The sequence below is a fragment of the Ranitomeya imitator genome, chromosome 4, assembly GCF_032444005.1.
Source record: "Ranitomeya imitator isolate aRanImi1 chromosome 4, aRanImi1.pri, whole genome shotgun sequence".
NCBI classification, from domain to species: domain Eukaryota; kingdom Metazoa; phylum Chordata; class Amphibia; order Anura; family Dendrobatidae; genus Ranitomeya; species Ranitomeya imitator.
Window position 1 is genome coordinate 581928416 of NC_091285.1, and position 25036 is coordinate 581953451.

At 43.7% G+C, this 25036-nt stretch overlaps 1 protein-coding gene across 1 annotated transcript in view; it reads left to right on the forward strand.

Annotated features, from left to right (window-relative positions):
- NOX5 (NADPH oxidase 5) overlaps positions 1–15269 on the forward strand; it is a 62202-nt gene extending 46933 nt beyond the window's left edge. Inside the window, exons 13-16 of the mRNA XM_069762420.1 lie at positions 8873–8957; positions 9914–10013; positions 14882–15048; positions 15125–15269. Of these exons, the coding sequence (XP_069618521.1) occupies positions 8873–8957; positions 9914–10013; positions 14882–15048; positions 15125–15256 (484 nt within the window). The 3' untranslated portion in view covers positions 15257–15269. The remainder of the gene's footprint in view (positions 1–8872; positions 8958–9913; positions 10014–14881; positions 15049–15124) is intronic.
- Positions 15270–25036: the final 9767 nt, after the last annotated feature.

Here is a 25036-nt window from a genome sequence, read left to right on the forward strand (position 1 = left end):
TTCGTCAATATATTCCATCAAAGCCAAACAAATATGGAATAAAAATTTATGCCCTTGTTGATGCCAGTAAGACCTACACTTACAACCTGGAAGTTTATGCAGGAAAACAACCAGAAGGTCCTTACTGTGTGAGCAACAAACCCATTGATGTTGTAAAAAGACTGGCTGAACCCTTATTTGGATCGGGTCGCAATATTACAGCTGACAATTGGTTTACAAGTTGTGATCTGATTGATTATCTGAAAATTCAGAAGCTGTCATATGTGGGAACTGTAAGAAAAAACAAAAAGGAATTGCCGCCACAGTTTGTAAGTGTGAAAGAGAGACAACAGTACAGCAGTATGTTTGCATTCCATAATGGAAAGGCTTTAGTTTCCTATGTACCACATGCCAAAAAAATCGTACTTCTTCTATCAACACTTCATGATGATGCTGCCATCGATCCTGGGATTGGGGCAGAAAAGAAACCGGAGATAATTACATTTTACAATGCCACCAAAGGGGGTGTGGATACAGCAGATCAGATGTGCTCCACTTTCAACGTCAGCAGAAACATCAAACGCTGGCCAATGGTCATATTTTTTGCTATGTTGAATTTGGGTGGTATAAATTCACAAGTAATTTATCTTGAAAACAAGCTTGAACCACTCCGTAGACGATTGTATCTGAAAAAATTGGCCCATGAACTAGTACTTGGAGAGCTACGCAGGAGAAGCGTGAAAACAATCGGTATCCCCTCTCGCCTTCAAGTTCAGCTCAAAAGGTTCCGCCCAGAAGATGATGGTGAAAAGTCACCATCTGCACCACCTCACAAAAGAAGGAGATGCACCACCTGCCAAACGGAAAGCGGAACCAGAAGGCTTTCAAATTATGAATGTCTCAAATGTCATAAAGCAATTTGCCTGACACATGCAAAAATGGTGTGTAATTCTTGCTATTTGCTCTGCAAGTGTGACTTTTCTGGGGAAACCTCAGCATCTACTTCTGATTGAATATGTTTTTAATAGTACTTAAGGTACCTTAAAATTAAGTTTGTGTTCAAAAATTTTCTTTGTACATTTTTTTGAGAGAGTCGAACAGGGGACTATTTGGCGGGAGTTTTGAAAAGTTTGTATTTCATAGTTATTAGTTTTATGTTAAGTAAATGTTTTTTTTTGCAACTGATTATGTGTAGTCTCTTTTATTACATCCCTATGAAGGTCACTGATCACTTTTAGAGCTCTGAAATTGCAAACATTAAATATTATAGGTATTTTTCCAGCAGGCGCCTGACAGGCACATTGTATGTGAACTCGTTAGTCCGAATATTGTATGTGACGGAGGGTTAAGGATGCCATGGTGGGATTTCCCACGCCTGCTGGTCTGAATGAGTCTATGTCTTTGGCCATTCAGATCGATCGGCGCATGCGTGAGCGCAAAGCTGTGCACCATCTGGCGGTATTCTCTGAGCATAGGCCTGAGCCTATGCAGTGTGATAGGACTTTGACCAGAGCTGAACGGCAAGAACACAGACGTCGGAATGGGCTGTGTTTTTACTGTGGTGAATCCACTCATGCTATCTCTGATTGTCCTAAGCGCACTAAGCGGTTCGCTAGGTCTGCCACTATTGGTACGGTACAGTCAAAATTTCTTTTGTCCGTTACTCTGATTTGCTCTCTGTCGTCCTATTCTGTAATGGCGTTTGTGGATTCAGGCGCTGCCCTGAATTTGATGGACTTGGAGTTTGCCAGGCGCTGTGGTTTTTTCTTGGAGCCCTTGCAGTATCCTATTCCATTGAGAGGAATTGATGCTACGCCTTTGGCCAAGAATAGGCCTCAGTACTGGACTCAATTGACCATGTGCATGGCTCCTGCACATCAGGAGGATATTCGCTTTTTGGTGTTGCATAATCTGCATGATGTGGTCGTTTTGGGGTTGCCATGGCTACAGGTCCATAATCCAGTGTTGGATTGGAAATCTATGTCTGTGTCCAGCTGGGGTTGTCAGGGGGTACATGGTGATGTTCCATTGCTCTCAATTTCACCTTCCACTCCTTCTGAAGTCCCTGAGTTTTTATCAGATTACCGGGATGTATTTGAAGAGCCCAAATCTGGTGCCCTACCTCCTCATAGGGATTGCGACTGTGCTATTGATTTGATTCCCGGTAGTAAGTTTCCTAAGGGCCGTCTGTTTAATTTATCTGTGCCAGAGCACGCCGCTATGCGGAGTTATATCAAGGAATCCTTGGAGAAGGGTCATATTCGTCCGTCGTCGTCACCATTGGGAACAGGGTTCTTTTTTGTGGCCAAGAAGCATGGTTCTTTGAGACCTTGTATTGATTACCGCCTTCTTAATAAGATCACAGTCAAATTTCAGTATCCTTTGCCGCTGCTGTCTGATTTATTTGCTCGGATTAAGGGGGCTAGTTGGTTCGCCAAGATAGATCTTCATGGTGCGTATAATCTTGTGCGAATTAAACAGGGTGATGAATGGAAGACGGCATTTAATACGCCCGAGGGCCATTTTGAGTACCTGGTTATGCCATTCGGGCTTTCTAATGCTCCATCTGTGTTTCATGTTATGTAGGCAATCCAGTGACACAGTGTGCCAGCAATCAGAGCACATACAGTGATCTGACAATAACCCAAAAACAATAGAACGAGCTCTGAGACGTGGAATCTCTGTAGACCGCAATACCTGAACCTATCCTAAACACAACTAAAGGCAGCTGTGGATTGCGCCTGACAATACCTATGCAACTCGGCACAGCCTGAGGAGCTGACTAGCCTGAAGATAGAAAAACAAGCCTGACTTGCCTCAGAGAAATACCCCAAAGGAAAAGGCAGCCCCCCACATATAATGACTGTTAGCAAGATGAAAAGACAAACGTAGGGATGAAATAGATTCAGCAAAGTGAGGCCCGATATTCTAGATAGAGCGAGGATAGCAAAGAGAACTTTGCAGTCTACAAAAAACCCTAAAGCAAAAAACCACGCAAAGGGGGCAAAAATACCCACCGTGCCGAACTAACGGCACGGCGGTACACCCTTTGCGTCTCAAAGCTTCCAGCAAAACGAATTGACAAGCTGGACAGAAAAAGTAGCAACAAAAGCAAAGAAGCACTTATCTAAGCAGAGCAGCAGGCCACAGGAAAGATCCAGAAGCTCAGATCCAACACTGGAACATTGACAAGGAGCAAGGAAGAAAGAATCAGGCGGAGTTAAATAACAAAGCAGCCAACGAGCTCACCAGAATACCTGAGGGAGGAAGCTCAGAAGCTGCAGTACCACTTGTGACCACAGGAGTGAATTCAGCCACAGAATTCACAACAGTACCCCCCCCTTGAGGAGGGGTCACCGAAACCTCACCAGAGCCCCCAGGCCGACCAGGATGAGCCACATGAAAGGCACGAACAAGATCTGGAGCATGGACATCAGAGGCAAAAACCCAGGAATTATCTTCCTGAGCATAACCCTTCCATTTAACCAGATACTGGAGTCTCCGTCTAGAAACACGAGAATCCAAAATTTTCTCCACAATATACTCCAATTCCCCCTCCACCAAAACCGGGGCAGGAGGCTCAACAGATGGAACCATAGGTGCCACGTATCTCCGCAACAACGACCTATGGAATACATTATGTATGGAAAAGGAGTCTGGGAGGGTCAGACGAAAAGACACAGGATTGAGAATCTCAGAAATCCTATACGGACCAATAAAACGAGGTTTAAATTTAGGAGAGGAAACCTTCATAGGAATATGACGAGAAGATAACCAAACCACTTGTGACCACAGGAGTGAATTCAGCCACAGAATTCACAACAGTTTCAGTCCTTTATGCATGACATCTTCCGAGAGTACCTGGATAGATTCATGATTGTATATTTGGATGACATTTTGGTCTTTTCGGATGATTGGAAATCTCATGTGAAGCAGGTCAGAATGGTGTTCCAGGTCCTTCGTGCGAATTCCTTGTTTGTGAAGGGGTCAAAGTGTCTCTTTGGAGTTCAGAAGGTTTCATTTTTGGGTTTCATTTTTTCCCCTTCTACTATCGAGATGGACCCTGTTAAAGTTCAGGCCATTTACGATTGGTCTCAGCCGACATCTGTGAAGAGCTTGCAGAAGTTCCTGGGCTTTGCTAATTTTTATCGTCGCTTCATCGCTAACTTTTCCAGTGTTGCTAAGCCGTTGACTGATTTGACTAAGAAAGGTGCTGATGTGGTCAATTGGTCCTCTGCGGCTGTAGAGGCTTTTCAGGAGTTGAAGCGTCGTTTTTCTTCTGCCCCTGTGTTGTGCCAGCCAGATGTTTCACTCCCTTTTCAGGTGGAGGTTGATGCTTCTGAAATTGGAGCAGGGGCTGTTTTGTCGAAAAGAAGTTCTGATGGCTCGGTGATGAAACCCTGTGCCTTCTTTTCTAGAAAATTCTCGCCTGCTGAGCGCAATTATGAAGTGGGCATTCGAGGAGTGGCGACATTGGCTTGAAGGAGCTAAACATCGCGTGGTGGTCTTGACGGATCACAAGAATTTAACTTATCACGAGTCTGCCAAACGGTTGAATCCTAGACAGGCTCGATGGTCGCTCTTTTTCTCCCGTTTTGATTTTGTGGTTTCATACCTTCCGGGATCTAAGAATGTGAAGGCTGACGCCCTGTCAAGGAGTTTTGTGCCTGACTCTCCGGGTGTTCCGGAGCCGGCGGGTATTCTTAAAGAAGGGGTAATTTTGTCTGCCATTTCCACTGATTTGCGGCGTGTGCTGCAAAAGTTTCAGGCTGATAGACCTGACCGTTGTCCTACGGAGAAACTGTTTGTCCCTGATAGATGGACTAGTAGAGTTATCTCGGAGATTCATTGTTCAGTATTAGCTGGTCATCCTGGAATCTTTGGTACCAGAGATTTGGTGGCTAGATCCTTTTGGTGGCCTTCTTTGTCACGGGATGTGCGTTCTTTTGTGCAGTCCTGTGGGATTTGTGCTCGGGCTAAGCCCTGCTGTTCTCGTGCCAGTGGGTTGCTTTTGCCCTTGCCGATCCCAAAGAGGCCCTGGACGCATATTTCCATGGATTTTATTTCTGATCTCCCTGTTTCTCAAAAGATGTCCGTCATTTGGGTGGTTTGTGATCGCTTCTCTAAGATGGTCCATTTGGTACCCTTATCTAAACTGCCTTCCTCCTCTGATTTGGTGCCATTGTTTTTCCAGCATGTGGTTCGTTTGCATGGCATTCCAGAGAACATCGTCTCGGACAGAGGTTCCCAGTTTGTTTCGAGGTTTTGGCGGTCCTTTTGCGCTAAGATGGGCATTGATTTGTCTTTCTCTTCGGCTTTCCATCCTCAGACTAATGGCCAAACCGAACGAACTAATCAGACTTTGGAGACATATCTGAGATGCTTTGTTTCTGCTGATCAGGATGATTGGGTGTCTTTCTTGCCTTTGGCTGAGTTCGCCCTTAATAATCGGGCCAGCTCGGCTACTTTAGTTTCTCCTTTTTTCTGTAATTCTGGTTTCCATCCTCGTTTCTCTTCAGGACAGGTTGAGCCTTCGGACTGTCCTGGTGTGGATGCGGTGGTGGACAGGTTGCAGCAGATTTGGACTCATGTGGTGGACAATTTGACATTGTCCCAGGAGAAGGCTCAACGTTTCGCTAACCGCCGGCGTTGTGTTGGTCCCCGACTTCGTGTTGGGGATTTGGTTTGGTTGTCATCTCGTCACGTTCCTATGAAGGTTTCCTCTCCTAAGTTTAAGCCTCGTTTCTTTGGACCATATAAGATTTCTGAAGTTCTTAATCCTGTGTCATTTCGTTTGGATCTTCCAGCTTCTTTTGCCATCCATAATGTGTTCCATAGGTCGTTGTTGCGGAGATACGTGGCGCCTATGGTTCCCTCCGTTGATCCTCCTGCCCCGGTGTTGGTCGAGGGGGAGTTGGAGTATGTGGTGGAGAAGATTTTGGATTCTCGTGTTTCGAGACGGAAACTCCAGTACCTGGTCAAGTGGAAGGGTTATGGTCAGGAAGATAATTCCTGGGTTTTTGCCTCTGATGTTCATGTTGCCGATCTTGTTCGTGCCTTTCATTTGGCTCATCCTGATCGGCCTGGGGGCTCTGGTGAGGGTTCGGTGACCCCTCCTCAAGGGGGGGGTACTGTTGTGAATTCTGTTGTCGAACTCCCTCCTGTGGTCGTGAATGGTACTTCGGCGAGTTCTGTCTATGGGCTCCCTCTGGTGGCTGTGAGTGAAGCTGCTGCTTCTGAGGTTCCTTACACAGGTGACGTGGTTTATCCTTTGGTTGACTGCTCTATTTAACTCCTCTCAGATCGTTACTCCATGCCAGCTGTCAATGTTTTTGCATTGGTTCAGTTCGCTCCTGGATCTCTATGGTGACCTGCCTTCTCCTGCAGAAGCTAAGTTCCTGATAGTCATTATTTGTTCATTGTTTTCTTGTCCAGCTGGTTTTCATGATTTTGTCTTGCTAGCTGGAAGCTCTGGGATGCAGAGTGGCCCCTCCGCACCGTGAGTCGGTGCGGAGGTCTTTTTTGCACACTCTGCGTGGTCTTTTGTAGGTTTTTGTGCTGATCGCAATGTTACCTTTCCTATCCTCTGTCTATTTAGTAAGTCTGGCCTCCCTTTGCTGAAACCTGTTTCACTTCTGCGTTTGTGACTTTCATCTTTACTCACAGTCAATATATGTGGGGGGCTTCCTTTACCTTTGGGGAATTTCTCTGAGGCAAGGTAGGCTTTATTTTCTATCTCTAGGGCTAGATAGTTCTTAGGCTGTGAAGAGGCGCCTAGGTCTGGTCAGGAGCGCTCCACGGCTATTTCTAGTGTGTGTGATAGGATTAGGGCTTGCGGTCAGCAGAGCTCCCACATCCCAGAGCTCGTCCTGTATGAGGTTTAACTATCAGGTCATTCCGGGTGCTCCTAACCACCAGGTCATAACAGGAATCCTGGTAGACCTTGTTTAGTCAGGGTGGGGTGCAAGTGGAGCGCCCGGTCCAGGGCCGTGGGGTACTCGGTACCGGGTCCGGTGTTCATAGGGGAATGTCACAAAGGCTGCGACCCGGTCCGTGGCCCTGGGTGCCCATGTAAGGGGAAAGGTATATTAAGGAAATAAGGTTTATGTTCGTGACGCCACCTGTGGTATTCGGTCAGGGTGACCAATGCTGCTTTAAGGGCCCCCCCTGGGGTGATGCTATGGCAGCTAGATGGTATACCTTCCCACAGGTGAAGTAGATCCCCAGAGCTTTACAGTGTGAAGATGGTAGAATGGTGAGGGGTGCAGTAAGGAACTTCGGCAGCCGCAGTCCAGTGCACTGGATCACAGGGCAGGTAGGGTCCGGCCGAATTGGAGGCAAGTCCAGAGTCCCCTTATCCAGGTGGAAAATAGAAGCCTTCCTTTGCGCTGTAGTGGTGTAGTCTCTTACTGCTAGAAGCTTCACATAAGGTCCTCACAGATGTTATCTCTCTCACTCTGTGTCCCCCGGGTAGGATAGGACATAACCCGTATGACTGGTGACTTGAGCCTGTTTATAGGATCTCTTAGATGACCCAGCTCTGAAGGGTGTCACCGTGCCTCCTGGATGTTGGGTCGGACAGGGAACTTGATGTTCAGCTGTCCTGCCGGTCTCTGATGTAAGGCGTGGAGGTCCTTACAACCTCGGTGTCTGGCTACTGGATTTCTGCGCCTCAGAAGGAGGCAGCCTGCTCGGGGCTGGTCTCCCTCTGGTATACTCTCCTGCACACTGACTGCAATCAATTCGGCTTTCTAAATGTCTCTTTCCAGGAGCTGTAGCACTGTGGCCTACACGGCTCCGTAAACCCTCTGTCCTCCTCAGACTGCTGTCTGGAACTCACTCACTTTCCCTATAGACTACCAGTTATATATATATATATATATATATATATATATATATATATATATATATATATATATATGGGGATTCACCTAGTAAATAGGATCAAAAGCTCCCCCTGGTGGCCTGGAGTGTGAATGTATTGCATGTTTTTGGTACCTGGTTACAGTTATCCTTTCTTGCCTCCAAACGTAGCATCACTCTCCCCGTGAGGAAAGCGACATTACTGTGACGACCAGGACCCTTGGGCACCACACAAGCAGTGTAGGAACACACCAGGCTGGTATCCAGCTCAGAAATGGAAGATGGGTTCATGAGTAGAGATGAGCGAACATCGTCAACTCCCTCCTTATTCGGCAAGCTATAGTGCTTACCGAAGAAGCTGCAGTGGGAACCCGGCTAACTGGAGCTAATCAGATGTCCGGCGCTGCAGCTGCATGTGTCGCGGCTGTGTGGCAGTCACAACATACAGGCTCTCTCTGAGCAATTAAAAACATGGAGAGAAAAAGTAAAAAAATGATTCAAAAGATTAAGAAACAATAAGCTTACGCGTTTCGGGTTAAAACCCCTTATTCATAGCTGTGTATAAGGGCTGCTAACCCAAATTGTATGAGCTTATGGATCCTTAACCTTTTTGATCTATTTTGCTTTTTCTCACCATGTGAGATAGTTTGGTGAATCCTGCATTGAGCAGGGGGATGGACACGATGACCCTGGAGGTCCCTTCCAACTCTAACATTCTAGGATTCTATGTTTTTAATTGCACAGTAAAAGTTATGTTTTAACATTTTCTGATTGGTTCTGGAGTTCAGTCCTCATGGACCCTTCTTCCATTTCTAAGTGGTGTAACCTGAAACCTCGCTGACCTGGCAGTGTGAATTGTCTTGAGCAAGACTGAATTGAGATGCTTTGTCCGTAGGCTGAGAGTTAGGGGCTTATAAGTGGAGAAAGAAGCAATAATTACCTTTCCTGCGGACCTTAGAGGTGCTGGGGTTAATTGAGGCTTGAATTGTGCTTAGATTTGTGCTATTTTGTAATTTTTTTTATCTATCAGATATCGAATGAGGAAACAGAATTGTCCCAACTGCATGTACTCTTGGTGTGAGACACTGAAAGACAATGATATGAAGCTAAGAAAGGTAAGCGGCTACATGAAATATGCAGCAACTGCTAAGTAAACTTGGCTAAACATATGCAATAAATTGGACTACCCCTCTCCATAAGTCCTATATAGATGTCATAGAGGGGGTGGGCTGACTGGGACTTCCATCTTCTAGCTCCATTTGTAGAGGACTAAAGCCCCCATATACATTAGATGAAAGTCAGCTGAACCTAACAAATTCAACGGAATCAGTTGACCATCTGATGTGTATGGTGACCTCCTAAATGTCCCCTTTCGGAGAGTAAAAGGATCTGGCAGGTGGAATTTTGTTGTTTTTTTTTAGGAGATGTTAGGCAGTAGCTTTTTCCTCTCTCCTCACTGAAGAAAGTGTTGAGCACTCTACAAAGCCAAACATTCATGTGTATGGGGAAGTCATCAGAGGCAGCAGTCTGAAGAACAATCGTGTATATGGCTATATCATGTGTATCTCATGTGTATGGCTGGTATTATAAACAAGTATAGACTGTATTTACTCAGTTGATCAATATATTGGAATTGTGGCCATGTAAAACCACAATTGTCCAGTGGCCATTGCAGGGTGGCTGACTGACTTCTGCGGCTAGATATGTTTTGATGCATGGCATATATTATTATACCACTGTAGCATGTATATCTAGTAGGTAATATTGATCTGGTGATTGAATGGGTTGAAAGCCTTTCTTTATCAGGCACAGCTTTGTACATTTTGCAGTGGTTCCTCTCCCCGTTTGAGAACATATGAAGGCTCAGCCAAGCGCTCGTGAATGTAGGAGTCCGGAGAGATAGCAGTCGGGGGAATGAATGTTCAACCTACAGCTATCTCATGCTTATGGCCTATCTGTTGCATATAAAGTCATGTAAAATCCCTCTGACATATAATCTACACTCAAGTACAACAGGAATACATAACGAATGTACTCTGCACATTAGTAAATATCATGTCATGTTTGCTAGGTGGATTTCATCTGGATTAACAGAGATCAGAAATTTTTTGAATGGTTTGTCAGCCTGCTAACCAAGCTAGAGCTGGACCAAGCTGATGAGGAACCTGAGGGTAAGTAGTTTTCTCTATGACTGGATAGACTAGTTCTGCTATAAAGACTATCTATGGATGACCTATGTTGTGCAGATTGTCACATGATGTAATACATAGCTCTCATTCTAGGTTTCTTTGCAGTTAACTGAGAATTGTGTGTCCTCCTGGGCAAAAGTGTTCATGGGCGCCTTCATGGTTTAATTATTTTTCCATGCTTCATTCATTTAAAGGAGTTCACTGGGTCTTAGATTGGATATCCCAAAAACCCTGCCATTCTTACAAAAAAGGGGCTAGAAATCTGTATACAGTCACCTCTACCTAGAAGCGACTGCAGGTAGCCATAATTTTAATATGTAACTAGATTTTGGGAAGCAGATATTTGGGGGCTTAATATAAAAAAAAAAAGCTTTGATCTACCATAAAGATAAATGGTGCAATTTTGAAGGGTTATTCTATGGCCGCCCATAATACTCTTGACCCAAGAGTAGTGCCATATTGCCTCATGATCAGGTGACCTCTCTAATGGGACTTAAAGGGATTGTTTCATGAACAAAGTACATTTTAATCAATAGATCTTGGAATAATAATAATTTCCACAATTGCACGTGTTTAAATAAAATGTTCCTGTGCTGAGATAATTTTATAAATGTGCCCCTGCTGTATACTGTGTAATGGCTGTGTCTGACTGTACAGGGACATGGGCAGGAGATCACATCTCCTGGGCAGGGAAGGAAACAAAAGAAAGTATACAGATATTATAGAACGGGATCATAACTGGTTCTTTCTGTGAGATAAAACTTTTTCCCTGAGGTAAAACACTGTTTTTAAACAGCCAGGGAAATGTTTTACCACACAGAAAGAACCAGACATTACAGCATGGGATCACAAATGGTTCTTTCTGTGAGGTAAAACATATTTTTCTGTGAGATAAAACTTTTTTTTCTCTGAGGTAAAACACTGTTTTTAAACAGTCAGGAAATGTTTTACCACACAGAAAGAACCAGCTGTGATCCCGTGCTGTAATGTCTGTATACTTTCTTTTGCTTCCTCACTCACCCAGGAGATGTGATATGATCAGACCATGTCCCTGTACGGTCAGACACAGACATTAGACAGTACACAGCAGGGGCACATTTATAAGATTATCTCAGCACAGGAACATTTTTTTAACACATCCAATTGTGGAACTTATTTTTATTATGAGATTTATTAATTAAAATATAATTTGTTCATGGGAAAACCCCATTAACTTAGCATCTGTCTAGAGATAGTATGATTTTACTTTAATCACCCTACAGTTATATACCTTTTGCAGATGCCTCACTGCTGCATCGAAATAGGGTCTGCTCTTTTATTTTGCTTGGCGCACAGAGGTGATGAAAATAATTTGGCTCCCAATATACAGACATGACATGATACTCTGTTCCATGATTCAAGAATAAAATGTTCAGCAATACACATGTATATTTTTTCCCAATGGCTGTATTCAATTTACAGATCCTTTCTCAGCCCCATACTGATCAAGTGTCAGCATGCAGATTTAAGACAAAAAAAGCCTTAAAATCTTTCTACAAATAGTGCGTCACCCCAATGTATATGTGCCAATCAGTTACACAGCAACCAGATACACAGAAAACATGAAGAAAAGAATGCTATGTACAGGGTAGCCATGACATTACACACTACAAATCAATCAATCTGCTTCTATAGTTTAAAGTATTTTTGGCATCTATACAATGTCATGTATAATGCACACAGAAATAGACTTATTATTATACAGTAATGCAGTACTGTCTCACTGGAGTTGGCTTTGGATTTTTGCCTGATTGCTAAAATGGGTTACACTGTGACATCACTTCTCACGGGCAAGCCGTGAGGAGGGGAAGTCATGGAGCCTGAGGTCAAAAGTCAGGAGGGTATGTCAAGGACAAGGGATTAGACAAACAGATATTCAGAGGCAAAGTTATGGGTCAGATAACTAAGGTCAGAGTGTATCAAAGGCAAAGGGGTTAATACAAACTAGTAGACAAAAGGCATATCTAAAGTCCAGCAGCAAAGATCAGAAACTTAGAACACAAAGTACAGAGCAAAACACCACTAAGCAAGGCTACAACTGGCAATGGTCTGACCATTTCCAGCCAGCTAAATAGCCAGTAATCACCCTGAGCAGGTGACACCTGGAGGAAACCCCACAGGCCAAGACTGAATGGATAGCTAGGCTGTCACTCACAATACTGACAGCCCAGCATGCCCTTCATCCTATACAGTGGCTGAGCTGTCACTCACAGTGTCCTTAGGACACCATGAGTGTTGAATCGTGACACTACCTGCTTTTCTAATGTGGGCCAGTGGCCCCCCAGTTTCTCAGGGAACCTAGAATGGAAAGCCCTGACAAGACAATAGGCCTTCACAGATAGGCCTGGAACCCCCCTCCAATCCATAATCCTTCCAATGGATGAGGTACTGGAGGGCCTTCCGAGAATCCATGATTTTCTGAACCTCGTTCTCTAAATTACCATAGACTGAAACTGAAGGAGGTGGGAATGAGGGAGATAAAATCAAAGGGACAAATTCCTTTAACAGGGAAGGAAGACGTTAGGGATGCAAAGAGATGGAGGAAGCTTCAGCCTAAAAGCTACCAGATAGATTGACAACTTCCACAATTTCATAGGGAACAAAATCTTTATACCCAACTTCACCGTCTGTACTTTAAAGTAGGTGATAAGGTTTGGTTGCCATCCAAAAATATTAAACTTAAGCACTGGACCCGCCAAACATTTTTTTTTTAATCAGCCTTCTGTTTTTGGCGAAGCTGAGCGGCCTGAATAATGTTTTGAACCTCCCACCAGACATCCCCAAGCTTCTGTATGGTGACCTCCACTCCAGAACATTCAGAACTTATCCTAGAAAATTCACCAAAACGAGGAAGAAAACCATAATTACAAAAAACTGCGAAGTTCCAGTGGACTGATTGACCCAACTATTAAAAGCGAACTCAGCAACAGATACAAATGAAGACCAGTTCTCCTGCTGACCTGCAACAAAACACTGTAAAAAAATTTTTCCAAAGATTGATTAGTCCTTTCTGTATGAACATTGGTTTTAGGGTGGTAAGTAGAGGAAAATGACAAGTTAATTCCCAGTGGTTACAAAAAAAGATCTCTAGAATTTGAATGCAAGTTGCACTTCTGTATCTGACACAATATTAAAAGGAATTCCATGCAATCTCACGACATGACAGATAAAGAACCTGGAAAGTGTTTTCTGCATTAGGCAACCTTGGCAAAGGAATAAAATTAGCCTGTTTACTGAATCGGTCCACCATCACTCAAATAACAGTTTTCTCACCAGACACACTCAAATTCATGATGAAATCCATGGACAGATGAGTCCACGATCTATCTGGCATTGGAAATGGAGCCAATTCGCCGGCCGGTTATGACAGACCTTAGCACATACAAAAACTTTACAAGCAGATACAAAATCTTTAATATTATTATTCATAGACGACCACCAAAAGAGGCTAGCAATAGCTATCTGTGCAGCTGTGAACTCAGGATGACCACTCAATATGGAATCATGAAACTCCTGAAACAGACGCAAACGTACTTACACAGGTACAAATAGTTTGGTTGACGGAGACAAGCACTGTACTTTGCAGATCTCTAAATCCACAGAAAACAACAGTATAAACAGAGTCTACATTTTTCTCCACAGCACAGAAACTGGCAACTCCAACCTCCATTGGCTCCTCCTTGCATAAATGGACATGCTTAAGAGGAATATACAAAGCATCCTGCAATCCACCACGCTTGTCACGAATTCTGCAGTTCATCCATATAGCCTGGGATAGGGCTAGAGCAAGGGGGAACATGAAGAGCCAGGGCATCTTTAAAAGAATCGGACAGACCTCTATGGAATTGACATGTGGGGGCTATGTCGTTCCACTGAACTTCGGTAGATCATTGTCGAAATATGGTACAATAATCCTCAGCGGTGCGGCTCCCCTGCATCAGGTTCATGATTTTAGCCTCAGCGACTTGGATTCTGTCAGGTTCCTGTCAGGGCAGCATGATGGCTCAGTGGTTAGCACTGCAGCCTTGCAGCGCTGGAGTCCTGGGTTTAAATCCCAACAAGGACAACATCTGCGAGGCATTTGTATGTTCTCCCCGTGTTTGCGTGGGTTGCCTCCGGGTACTCCGGTTTCCTCCCACATTCCAAAAAATACTGATAGGGATTCTAGATTGTGAGCCCCATCGGGGACAGCGATGATAATGTGTGCAAACTGTAAAGCGCTGCGGAATATGTTAGCGCTATATAAAAATAAAGATGATAAAGATTATTATTATTATTCATAAATCCTAAGGCATCAAAGAAGGCATCAACAGAAACTCGTTCGGGGCTTGTGGAAAGGAGGGACATAATTATTCCTACCCATGGGGCTCATCCCCTGAAGACCAAGGTCGCAGGGTAAAAAATAACCTACACCTCTCCCTGAATACCCTAAACCGATTCTTCTCTCCCAAAACTTTATCAGGAAGGCCCACTGCAGATTCGGAAAAGGATAACTGCGCAGCTGAAGGTACAGACATCACAGTCACTGCCACCACTGAAAAGCTATAGGGGACTTTCATAAAGCTAGACACCTGTCTCTGTAAATGGAACTGTGATGATTCAAGGTTCTTGTGCTCTTTAACAAGATCCTGAATCATTTGGGTGAGATTCGTCACCTGATCATAAAGCGTGTGAATAGGATCCATATTGGCAAAAAAAAAAAATGTATACAGGACACTGTGAGTGGTGACATACACAAAAGCCAATACTAAATCTGAGCTCTAATTTAGGAGCTCTAATTTAGAAAATATGCACCCATTTAATTCTCCCAGGTAGATTTCTCGAGATGCATATGTATATGACATCAGCTCTTGGCAAGAATGACATGAAAGCCATTGGACTACAGATGGCTCTGGACCTTCTCGCTAAAAAAGAAGAAAGAGACTCTATTACAGGGCTAAAGACCCGAACCCAGCCAGGGCGTCCAGACTGGAATAAGGTAATATTAATATTTTCTTTTGTCCTGTGGATTCTGGTCTTTCTTATTATTGCAATAATTTTGTTTCATTTTTTAGGTTTTCCAGAAAATTGAAGCAGAGAACAAGGGAAAAGTGCAGGTCTTCTTCTGTGGATCTCCAGCCCTGGCTAAAGTGATCAAGGCTCATTGTGAACACTTCAACTTCAAATTTTTTAAAGAGAATTTCTAGCACTTGGTTTGCTTTGAATTGTTATATAACGCCAAATAAATTAATCAGTACGATCATTGTATTATTATTATTATTATTATTATTTATTTATATAGCACCATTGATTCCATGGTGCTGTACATGAGAAGGGGTTACATACAAGTTACAAATATCACATACAGTAAACAAACTAACAATGACAGACTGATACAGAGGGGCGAGGACCCTGCCCTTGCGGGCTTACATTCTACAGGATTATGGGGAAGGAGACAGTAGGTTGAGGGTTGCAGGAGCTCCGGTGTTGGTGAGGCGGTAGCTCCGGTGTTGGTGAGGCGGTAGCTCCGGTGTTGGTGAGGCGGTAGCTCCGGTGTTGGTGAGGCGGTAGCTTCGATAGTGATGAGGCGGCAGCTCCGGTGTTGGGGAGGCGGTAGCTCCGGGGTGTTGGGGAGGCGGTAGCTCCGGATGGTAAGTGTATTCTCATAAAATGTAAATGTGGCCAAATGGACTGAAGTTAAAAAACAAAAACTAGGCAGACTTCCTGACTCACCCAACAGATGGCAAGGTAGTGAAGGATTGGGCAGTGTATATGGAAACACCTGATAATTTTGTTCTCCAGGGAGATAAGAAGTTTGCCAGTGGTTTTCTTCCCCCTCTCCACTGAAAGAACATGATTACTAGGACCAGCATTCGTGTAAATGGGGATCAAGGGAGATAGCTGTTGGCTGAATGAGCCTTCATCTGAGGCTCTGTTCACGTGCTCATTTTAGGAACGGATAGACTAAACGATCTGCATCAATTCTTGTCAAACAAAAGCAGAGCAGTACTTTTGATTATTATGATGTCTATTTGGTGTCTGTTTTGTAGAATGGGGTAAAATAGACCTGCATATACTGTAGAACATTTTCTTCCATTCTACAAAAACCCCAGAACCTAGATGGACCCCATAACTATAGCTATCTCATAGGTATGGGCACCATTAGTGCTAATGGTGAAGCAGCCATACTATTACAGTACTGAGAGCAGGATCCTCTGCATCTTAAGTAGAAGAATAACTTTATGGTATCACAAAAAAAAGAAGAAAGTTGCACCTGCATTACATTCTAAAAGTAGGTGAAGCCCCTCCAACATCCTTGATCTGGAACATCATGGATTTGGTAGTGTCTTCTCTATAGAGGCCATTTTAGGTTTAAATACACCTCTCAGTTTATCCAATGTGGAATATTAATAGTCCCCCATTTGAAAGACGAAAGGAGGCATCCTAGATGACAAAGATCAGCAACAACAATCTGTCCATGTACATTGGTTATAGCATCAGGTTATTGTTGGACAAAGGATGTCAGCCACATTCTTTGCGCTCAGCTTTTTTCATAGTTTTTTCTACCCGCTGGATTTATAGACTTGCAGGATAATTTTGCATACTACTGAACCATCAAGATTTCTGGACTCATGGTCAATTGACTAAAAATATTGTTTTTGTTGTACCAAAAGTTATTAATACACCGGGGCTAGTTTAATTATTCATATCAATGAACAAAATACATTTATTTGTAAACATTGGGAAAATGCCCCTGTAGTGGCTACCCAGCTCTGCCTCCATGTAGACTACTTGTATACTTGATATTGGCAGTCGTCTCCATAATCCAGCAAGCTCTCCAGCTGCTCGTGTCTTTATTACGGTGTGATATCTGAATTATCATTGTAATATGCTGTCCATGAATCCCCTATGCCTGTAGCTGCCGCTTATTGCTTGCCCATTGGCAGATGCGCCAGCATGCACTCTGGTGAATGAGCAGTGAAAACCTGAGTGTCCTGACAATTGCTGATGTCTTTCACTCTCGTCTTCCCAGCGGTCCCCTTCAATATCTTCATTTAGAAAGAAGAATAACAAGTTACTGCTAACAATCTAATTTACAAGGCATGGCTCGTCATTTCATGTGTTTCTTATCTGCTCACACAGACTCTCCGGATTGCAAATCTGTCTCTCAGGGGCGTCCATAACCAAAAGCGCCTTTGTTTATATTAGACAAAAAAAGTAATGTTAAATGGGAAGCCATTTATAAAGGCATTTAAATCTCCATAAAGCAAATTCTGGCTTACTGTTAAAGGGGCATTGTAGCAATGAACAGAACTAGATTGCATGTGCTGCCTATCCTGCCTACCTTAGGGACTTTCAGGGAGTGAGTATAATTGCTGGGAGGCCTCGCTAGCACTAGCGTATAAAATATCAGTCCCATGGGATCACAAGTCCCAATTACAAATACCCATAGCACCTTCAAAAATAAGATGACACATACACCGGAATTTTGGATTTAATAATTGCATGCCATATTGATGGTCCACATGGCATGCGATTTTTTTTCTCACACTCAGGTGTGAACCTAGCCACACTGCTGCCTGAGGCGAACTTCAAAACGGCGCCCCCCCAAACACATATACAGTACAGCCCCCCTATGAGGCTCCCATCTCAAATACAGTCCCTTCATAACTATTGTACATTCTACAGTAGGTCATAAATCAGACAGTATAGTCCTCTATACAGTATTCTGGGCACCACAGTGCTCCATACAGAATAATGAGCCCCATATATTGCTCCATACAGTATAATGGCCACACATGATGCTGGATGCTGTATAATGGCCACGCATGATGCTCCATACTGTATATTGGCCACACGTGATGCTCCATACTGTATAATGGCCCCACATGATGCTCCATAATGTATAATGGCCACACATGATGCTACATACTGTATAATGGCCGCACATGATACTGCGTACCGTATAATGGCCACACATAGTTACTCATACACACGCGGCTGCACTCCGTACACCTTGCACACACGGCTCTGCTCCGCACACACGCGGCTCTAATCCATACATCTCATACACACCCGGCTCTGCTCCATACACCTCATACACAAGCGGCTCCGCTCCGTACACCTCATACACAAGCGGCTCTGCTCCGCACACCTCATACACACACGGCTCCACTCTGTACACATTCAGCTCCGCTCCATACACCTCGTACACATTCGGCTCCGCTGCATACACATTCAGCTCCACTCCATACAGCTCATACACACACGGCTCCGCTCCATACACCTCATACACACACGGCTCAGCTCCGTACACCTCATACACATTCAGTTCTGCTCCGTACACTTTGTACACACACCGCTCTGCTACATCCACACTGTAAACCTCTCCTGACCCCACACATAAGGTAGCTTACCATGGCAACCATCACAGCAGAGTCCTGCAATCCATGGAGGTCCCGATCATGTGACCCCTGACTCCTCCCCTCCTGTGACCTCATCACAGGTCCTGTGCGCACAGAGCAGAAAATAGGTTGTGGGTTGTGAGCAGGGGCGCTGTACTGATTTTGGTGGGAAATATCAACATGCCGAATACACCTAAGAACAAAATATGCAGTTCTGCATTGCCTCATTGAATAATATCGGTTCGAGTGCAATCCGATTTTTTGTCGCATTTCACTGTGTATTCATACGCAAGTGGGAGAGAGGACTAAGTCTAGGTTCACATCGCGTTAGGGCATTCCGTTAAACGGATGCGCTTACAATGTGTCCCAAATTGTCTTTATTTTTGCGATCGCTCTAACGAAAGGTTGCATTGCGTTGGTATGCATTAGCAATAGAGTTCAATGCACAGCAAACGCTTCTGTTCGCTGTGCGTTAGCCGTAACGTACCCGAAAACATGGTAGTCCATGTTCAAAGGACCATCGCTAATGCATGCCGATTTTGACATGCGTTAGGATGCATTCCACTAATTGAAGTCTATGGGTGCGTTAATGGATCCATTACATAGCAATAATGCCGCTTTGAAACAAATCCGATAAATGGAATGCGCTAACGTGATGTGAACCTAGCCTTACAGTGGGTATGGAAAGTATTCAGACCCCTATAATTTTCTCACTCTTTGTTTCACCACAGCCATTTGGTAAATTCAAAAAAGTTCATTTTTTTCACATTAATGTACACTCTGCACCCCATCTTGACTGAAAAAAACAGAAATGTAGAAATTTTTGCAAATCTAATAAAAAATAAAAACTGAAATATCACATGGTCATAAGTATTCCAAGCGGTATGTGTGGAGAAAACCAGGCACTGCTCATTACCTGCCCAATACAATCCCAACAGTGAAACGTGGTGGCAGCATCATGCTATGGGGGTGTTTTTCAGCTGCAGGGACAGGACGACTGGTTGCCATTGAAGGAAACATTAATGGGGCCAAGTACAGAGATATCCTTCCTGAATGAAAACCTTATCCAGAGTGCTCTGGACCTCAGACTTGGCCAAAGGTTCACCTTCTAAGGCTACGTTCACATTTGCGTTGATGGGCACAGCGTTGTCGACGCATACCGACGCATGCGTCATGCTCCCCTATCTGTAACATGGGGGGCGCATGGACATGCGCCGGTATGCGTTGTATTGCGTTTTACGACGCATGCGTCATATTGACGCACAGACAGGGCGCAGAGGACGCTACTTGTAGCAATTTCCCTGCGCCAAAATTCCTGCTCTGTACGATCTTAAGACAACGCATGCATCGCAAAACGCTGCGTTGTGTACATGCATTGTTGGTTGCGTTGCCAACGCTGCACCCAACAACGCGAATGTGAACGTAGCCTGACAAGACAATGATCCTTATCACACAGCTAAAATAACAAAGGAGTGGTTTCAGAACAGCTCTGTGACCATTCTTGACTTGTCCAGCCAGAGCCCTGACCTAAACCCAATTGATCATCTCTGGAGAGACCTAAAAATGGCTGTCCACCAATGTTCACCATCCAACCTGACGGAACTGGAGAGGATCCGCAAGGAAGAATGGCAGAGGATCCCCAAATCCAGTGTGAAAAACTTGTTGCATCATTCCCAAGAAGACTCATGGCTGTACTAGCTCAAAAGGTGCTTCTACTTAATACTGAGCAAAGGGTCTGAATACTTGTGACCATGTGATATTTCAGTTTTTCTTTTTTAATAAATTTGCACAAATTTCTACATTTCTGTTTATTTTTCAGCCAAGATGGGGTACAGAGGGTACACTAATGAGAACAAAAATGAACTTTTTTGAATTTACCAAATGGCTGAAATGAAACAAAGAGTGAAAAAATTAAAGGGGTCTGAATACTTTCCGTACCCACTGTAAGAGAAAGCATTAAGTTACTTACCGGTAACGGCGTTTTTCGGAGTCCCATGACAGCACCACGATACAAAAGGGCGGCACCTCTCCCACGTATCGGTTGTATTTCAGAGCCTGAGAGGACTACCGCAGTTAACCCCTTTCTGACATATGACGTACTATCCCGTCGAGGTGGTATGGGCCCGTATGACCACCGACGGGATAGTACGTCAGTACGTCTCGGGGGGAGCGCGGCCGATCGGGGCCGGGTGACAACTATCGCAGCTGACATCCGGCACTATGTGCCAGGAGTGGTCACGGACCGCTCCTGGCACATTAACCCCCGGCACTCTGCGATCAAAGATGATCGCAGCGTTCCGGCGGCACAGGGAAGCATCGCGCAGGGAGGGGGCTCCCTGCGCTCTTCCCTGAGACCCTCGGAGCAACGCAATGTGATCGCGTTGCTCCGAGGGTCTCCTACCTCCTCCTCCCTGCAGGCTTGGATCCAAAATGGCCACGGGGGTCTTCTGGATCCTGCAGGGATGTGGCTTGCAAGCGCCTGCTCAGAGCAGGCGCCGGCAAGCCTCCTGCAGTGCCTGTGTGATCGCTGATCTGACACACTGCACTGCAAAGTGTCAGATCAGCGATCTATCACTCTAATGTGATGTCCCTCCCTGGGGCAATGTAAAAAAGTGAAAAAAAATAATTATATATATATATATATATATATATATATATACACACATGTGTAAAATAAATAAAATTCCTAAATAAAGAAAAAATATATATTGTTTCAATAAATACATTTTTTATCTAAATTAAAAAAAGTACACATATTTAGTATCGCCACGTCCGTAACGACCCAACCTATAAAACTGTACCACTAGTTAACCCCTTCAGTGAACACCGTAAAAAAAAACGAGGCAAAAAATGAGGCTTTATTATCATACCGCCAAACAAAAAGTGGAATAACACGCGATCAAAAAGACAGATATAAATAACCATGGTACCGCTGAAAACGTCATCTTGTCCCACAAAAAACGAGTTGCCATACAGCGTCATCAACGAAAAAATAAAAAGTTATAGTCCTCAGAATAAAGCGATGCAAAAATAATTATTTTTTATGTAAAATATTTTTTATCGTATAAAAGCGCCAAAACATTAAAAAATGATATAAATGAGATATTGCTGTAATTGTTCTGACCCGAAGAATAAAACTGCTTTATCAATTTTACCAAACGTGGAACGGTATAAGCACCCCAACCCAAAAGAAATTCACGAATAGCTGGTTGAATAGCTGGTTTTTGTTCATTCTACCTTACAAATAAAAAGCAATCAAAAAATGTCACATGCCCGAAAATGGTACCAATAAAAACGTCAATTCATCCCGCAAAAAACAAGACCTCGCATGACTCTGTGCACCAAAATATGGAAAAATTATAGCTCTCAAAATGTGGAGACGCAAAAACTTTTTTTGCAATAAAAAGTGTCTTTTAGTGTGTGACGGCTGCCAATCATAAAAATCCACTAAAAAAGTTAATCCAACCCCCTTAGGGTTAGGGTTGGGGTTAGGGCTAAAGTTAGGTTTGGAGTTAGGGTTAGGGTTGGGGCTAAAGTTAGGGCTAGGGTTGGGGCTAAAGGTAGGGTTGAGGCTAAAGGTAGGGTTAGGGGTGGGGCTAAAGTTAGGGTTGGGGCTAAAGTTAGGGTTGGAGTTAGGGTTAGGGTTGGGGTCAGGGTTAGGGTTGGGGCTAAAGTTATGGTCAGGGTTAGGGTTGGGGCTATATTTAGGGTTGGGGCTAATGTTAGGGTTAAGGCTAAAGTTAGGGTTAGGGTTGGGGCTAAAGTTAGGGTTAGGGTTGGGGCTAAAGTTAGGGTTTGGATTACATTTACGGTTGGGTTGGGATTAGGGTTAGGGGTGTGGTTAGGGTTATGGTTGGGATTAGGGTTAGGGGTGTGTTTGGGTTAGGGTTTCAGTTAGAATTGGGGGTTTCCACTGTTTAGGCACATCAGGGGCTCTCCAAACATGACATGGCGTCCGATCTGAAATTCCAGCCAATTCTGCGTTGAAAAGCTAAAACAGTGCTCCTTCCCTTCCGAGCGCTCCCGTGCGCCCAAACAGGGGTTCACCCCAACATATGGAGTATCAGCGTACTCAGGACAAATTGGACAACTTTTGGGATACAATTTCCCCTGTTACCCTTGGTAAAATAAACCTTGAGATGTGCAGTTTTTAGAATGGTGTCAAACTTGGGTGTTTTCTATCATATAGACCCCTCAAAGTGACTTCAAATGTGATGTGGTCCCTAAGAAAAAATGGTGTTGTAAAAGTCAGAAATTGCTGGTCAACTTTTAACCCTTATAACTCCCTAACAAAAAAATTTTTGGTTCCAAAATTGTGCTGATGTAAAGTAGACATGTGGGAAATGTTACTTATTAAGTATTTTGTGTGACATTTCTCTGTGATTTAAGGGCATAAAAATTCAAAGTTGGAAAATTGCCAAATTTTCAAAATGTTTGCCAAATTTCCATTTTTTCACAAATAAACGCAGGTAATATCAAAGAAATTTTACCACTATCATGAAGTACAATATATCACGAGAAAACAATGTCAGAATAATCAGGATCCGTTGAAGCATTCCAGAGTTATAACCTCATAAAGGAACAGTGGTCAGAATTGCAAAAATTGGCCAGGTCATTAACGTGCAAACCACCCTTGGGGGTAAAAGAGTTAATGGTACACAAATATACATTATATACAGTTATATACAACATCTTATTTCAACTGTAACTAGTTACCACACCTGAAAACCCCCTTTTTTTTTTAAGGAAGTGCAACCCCCAAGTGAAAAGGGAGGGAACTAAGAGTGCTGTCATGGGCCTCCGAAAAACGCTGTTACCAGTAAGTAACTTAATGCTTTATTCGGACTCCCATGACAGCACCACGAGAGATTTACAGAGATGTAAGCTACCTTAGGGAGGGACTATAGCCTGCAGCACCCTTAACCCGAAGGTGAGATCTGAGGAGAACCTCAAGTCCAACCAATAGTGTTTGAAAAAGGTGGAAGGGGATGACCATTGTTATGTCCACACGTTGTAAGGAATTTAAGAGAGAGTAAGCTTTAACTGTATTTTATTCTCCTCTTCTTCCTCCAGCACACAACATAACAGCAGCATAAGATTTCCTCCTCAGGCCAGAACTGAAACTGAAACTCCTCTCAACTCCTGCCCTCGCTTTCTTAAAGAGACAGATCTAATTCTTATACATTACATCATCCCCTTTTTTTTAATTTTTTTTATATATATACTGGATGGCAGCCCGATTCTAAAGAATCGGGAGTCTAGAATCCATATATACTTTATTTATTCAAATGTAATAATAATACAATTAATAAATAATAGTAAGAAAGAACAAAAAATGGCTGCACTCACCAGCTCTTGACAAAAGTTCAAAATTGGTGTGAAAATGTCACTGAACCACTTCACAACTAAATATATATAGTTTTGGTAAATGGTATTATCATTTTTTTGACGAAATTCGGCAGGAGCTTGAAGAGCAACGTCACTGGGCCCGCCTCCACGCAGTAGAAACTTGCTGTGAGGTAAAAATTCAAAAATCACACCAAACTATATCTCTTCAATAAGTCTCGATGGAGCCCTTCTTTCCCGTGTAGGGTAATGTCTGGGTTCATTGGGGGTGTCCAGTGCTGACGGATCAGTCACCTCTTGTTGGTCCTCTCCACCGTCGGGTATCAAATCTTCCACTGGTGGGAGTTCATTATCATTGTTCTGCGGTATGATTTTAAAATGTGAGGAATTTCGAGTGATGGAGTGTCCGTCTCGCTCAGCCGTGACCATACTGCCTTTTCTCTCAGTAACATTATATTTTGCAGGACTATATACAGCTGAGGTTTTGTTGGTTGATTTTTGACGCACAACAACCATATCACCTCTTTTAATGGCACATGGCTGTGCCCGTCGCCTTCTGTCTGCATAATGTTTCATGGCTTGCTTGTTAAAGAAATCCGTTGATCGCACTGAAGAGTCATTTGGTAAGGGATGACTGGTCACATCAGGGATCCGTGTACGAAGAGTTCTGCTGAACATTAGATGAGATGGCGCAGCATTAGTGGTGGAATGTGGCGTGTTGCGGTAATTGCGCAGGAATTTGTATAGTGACTGTTTCAGTGGGGTGTGCTCCAGGCTAGCTGCCTTGATTCGTTTCCCCATGGTGCGCATGAAACGTTCTACGATTCCATTGGCTTGCGGCCAGCAAGGTGTGATTTTTCTGTGGCTGAACCCCAAGTATTCAGAAAACTGTGCAAACACATGTCCATTGAATGGAGGTCCATTATCTGTTTTGACCACTCTTGGAATGCCATATGCAGAGAATATGTCGTCCAGTTCTGGTATAACACAATTAGGAGACGTTGAAGAGATGAATGAAATGACAGGGTATCTAGAATATTCATCAATTGTTACTAGAATGTATTGGCCATTTGGTAATGGTCCATATATGTCGACTGCCACTTCCTCCCATACAGCAGTGGGTAACGGAGACATTTGTAATGGCTCTAGAGTTGATGATGGAGTAATTAATTGACAAGTGGAGCAATGTCCAATCTTCTCTTCCACCAATTTATCCATATTTGGGAACCACACTTT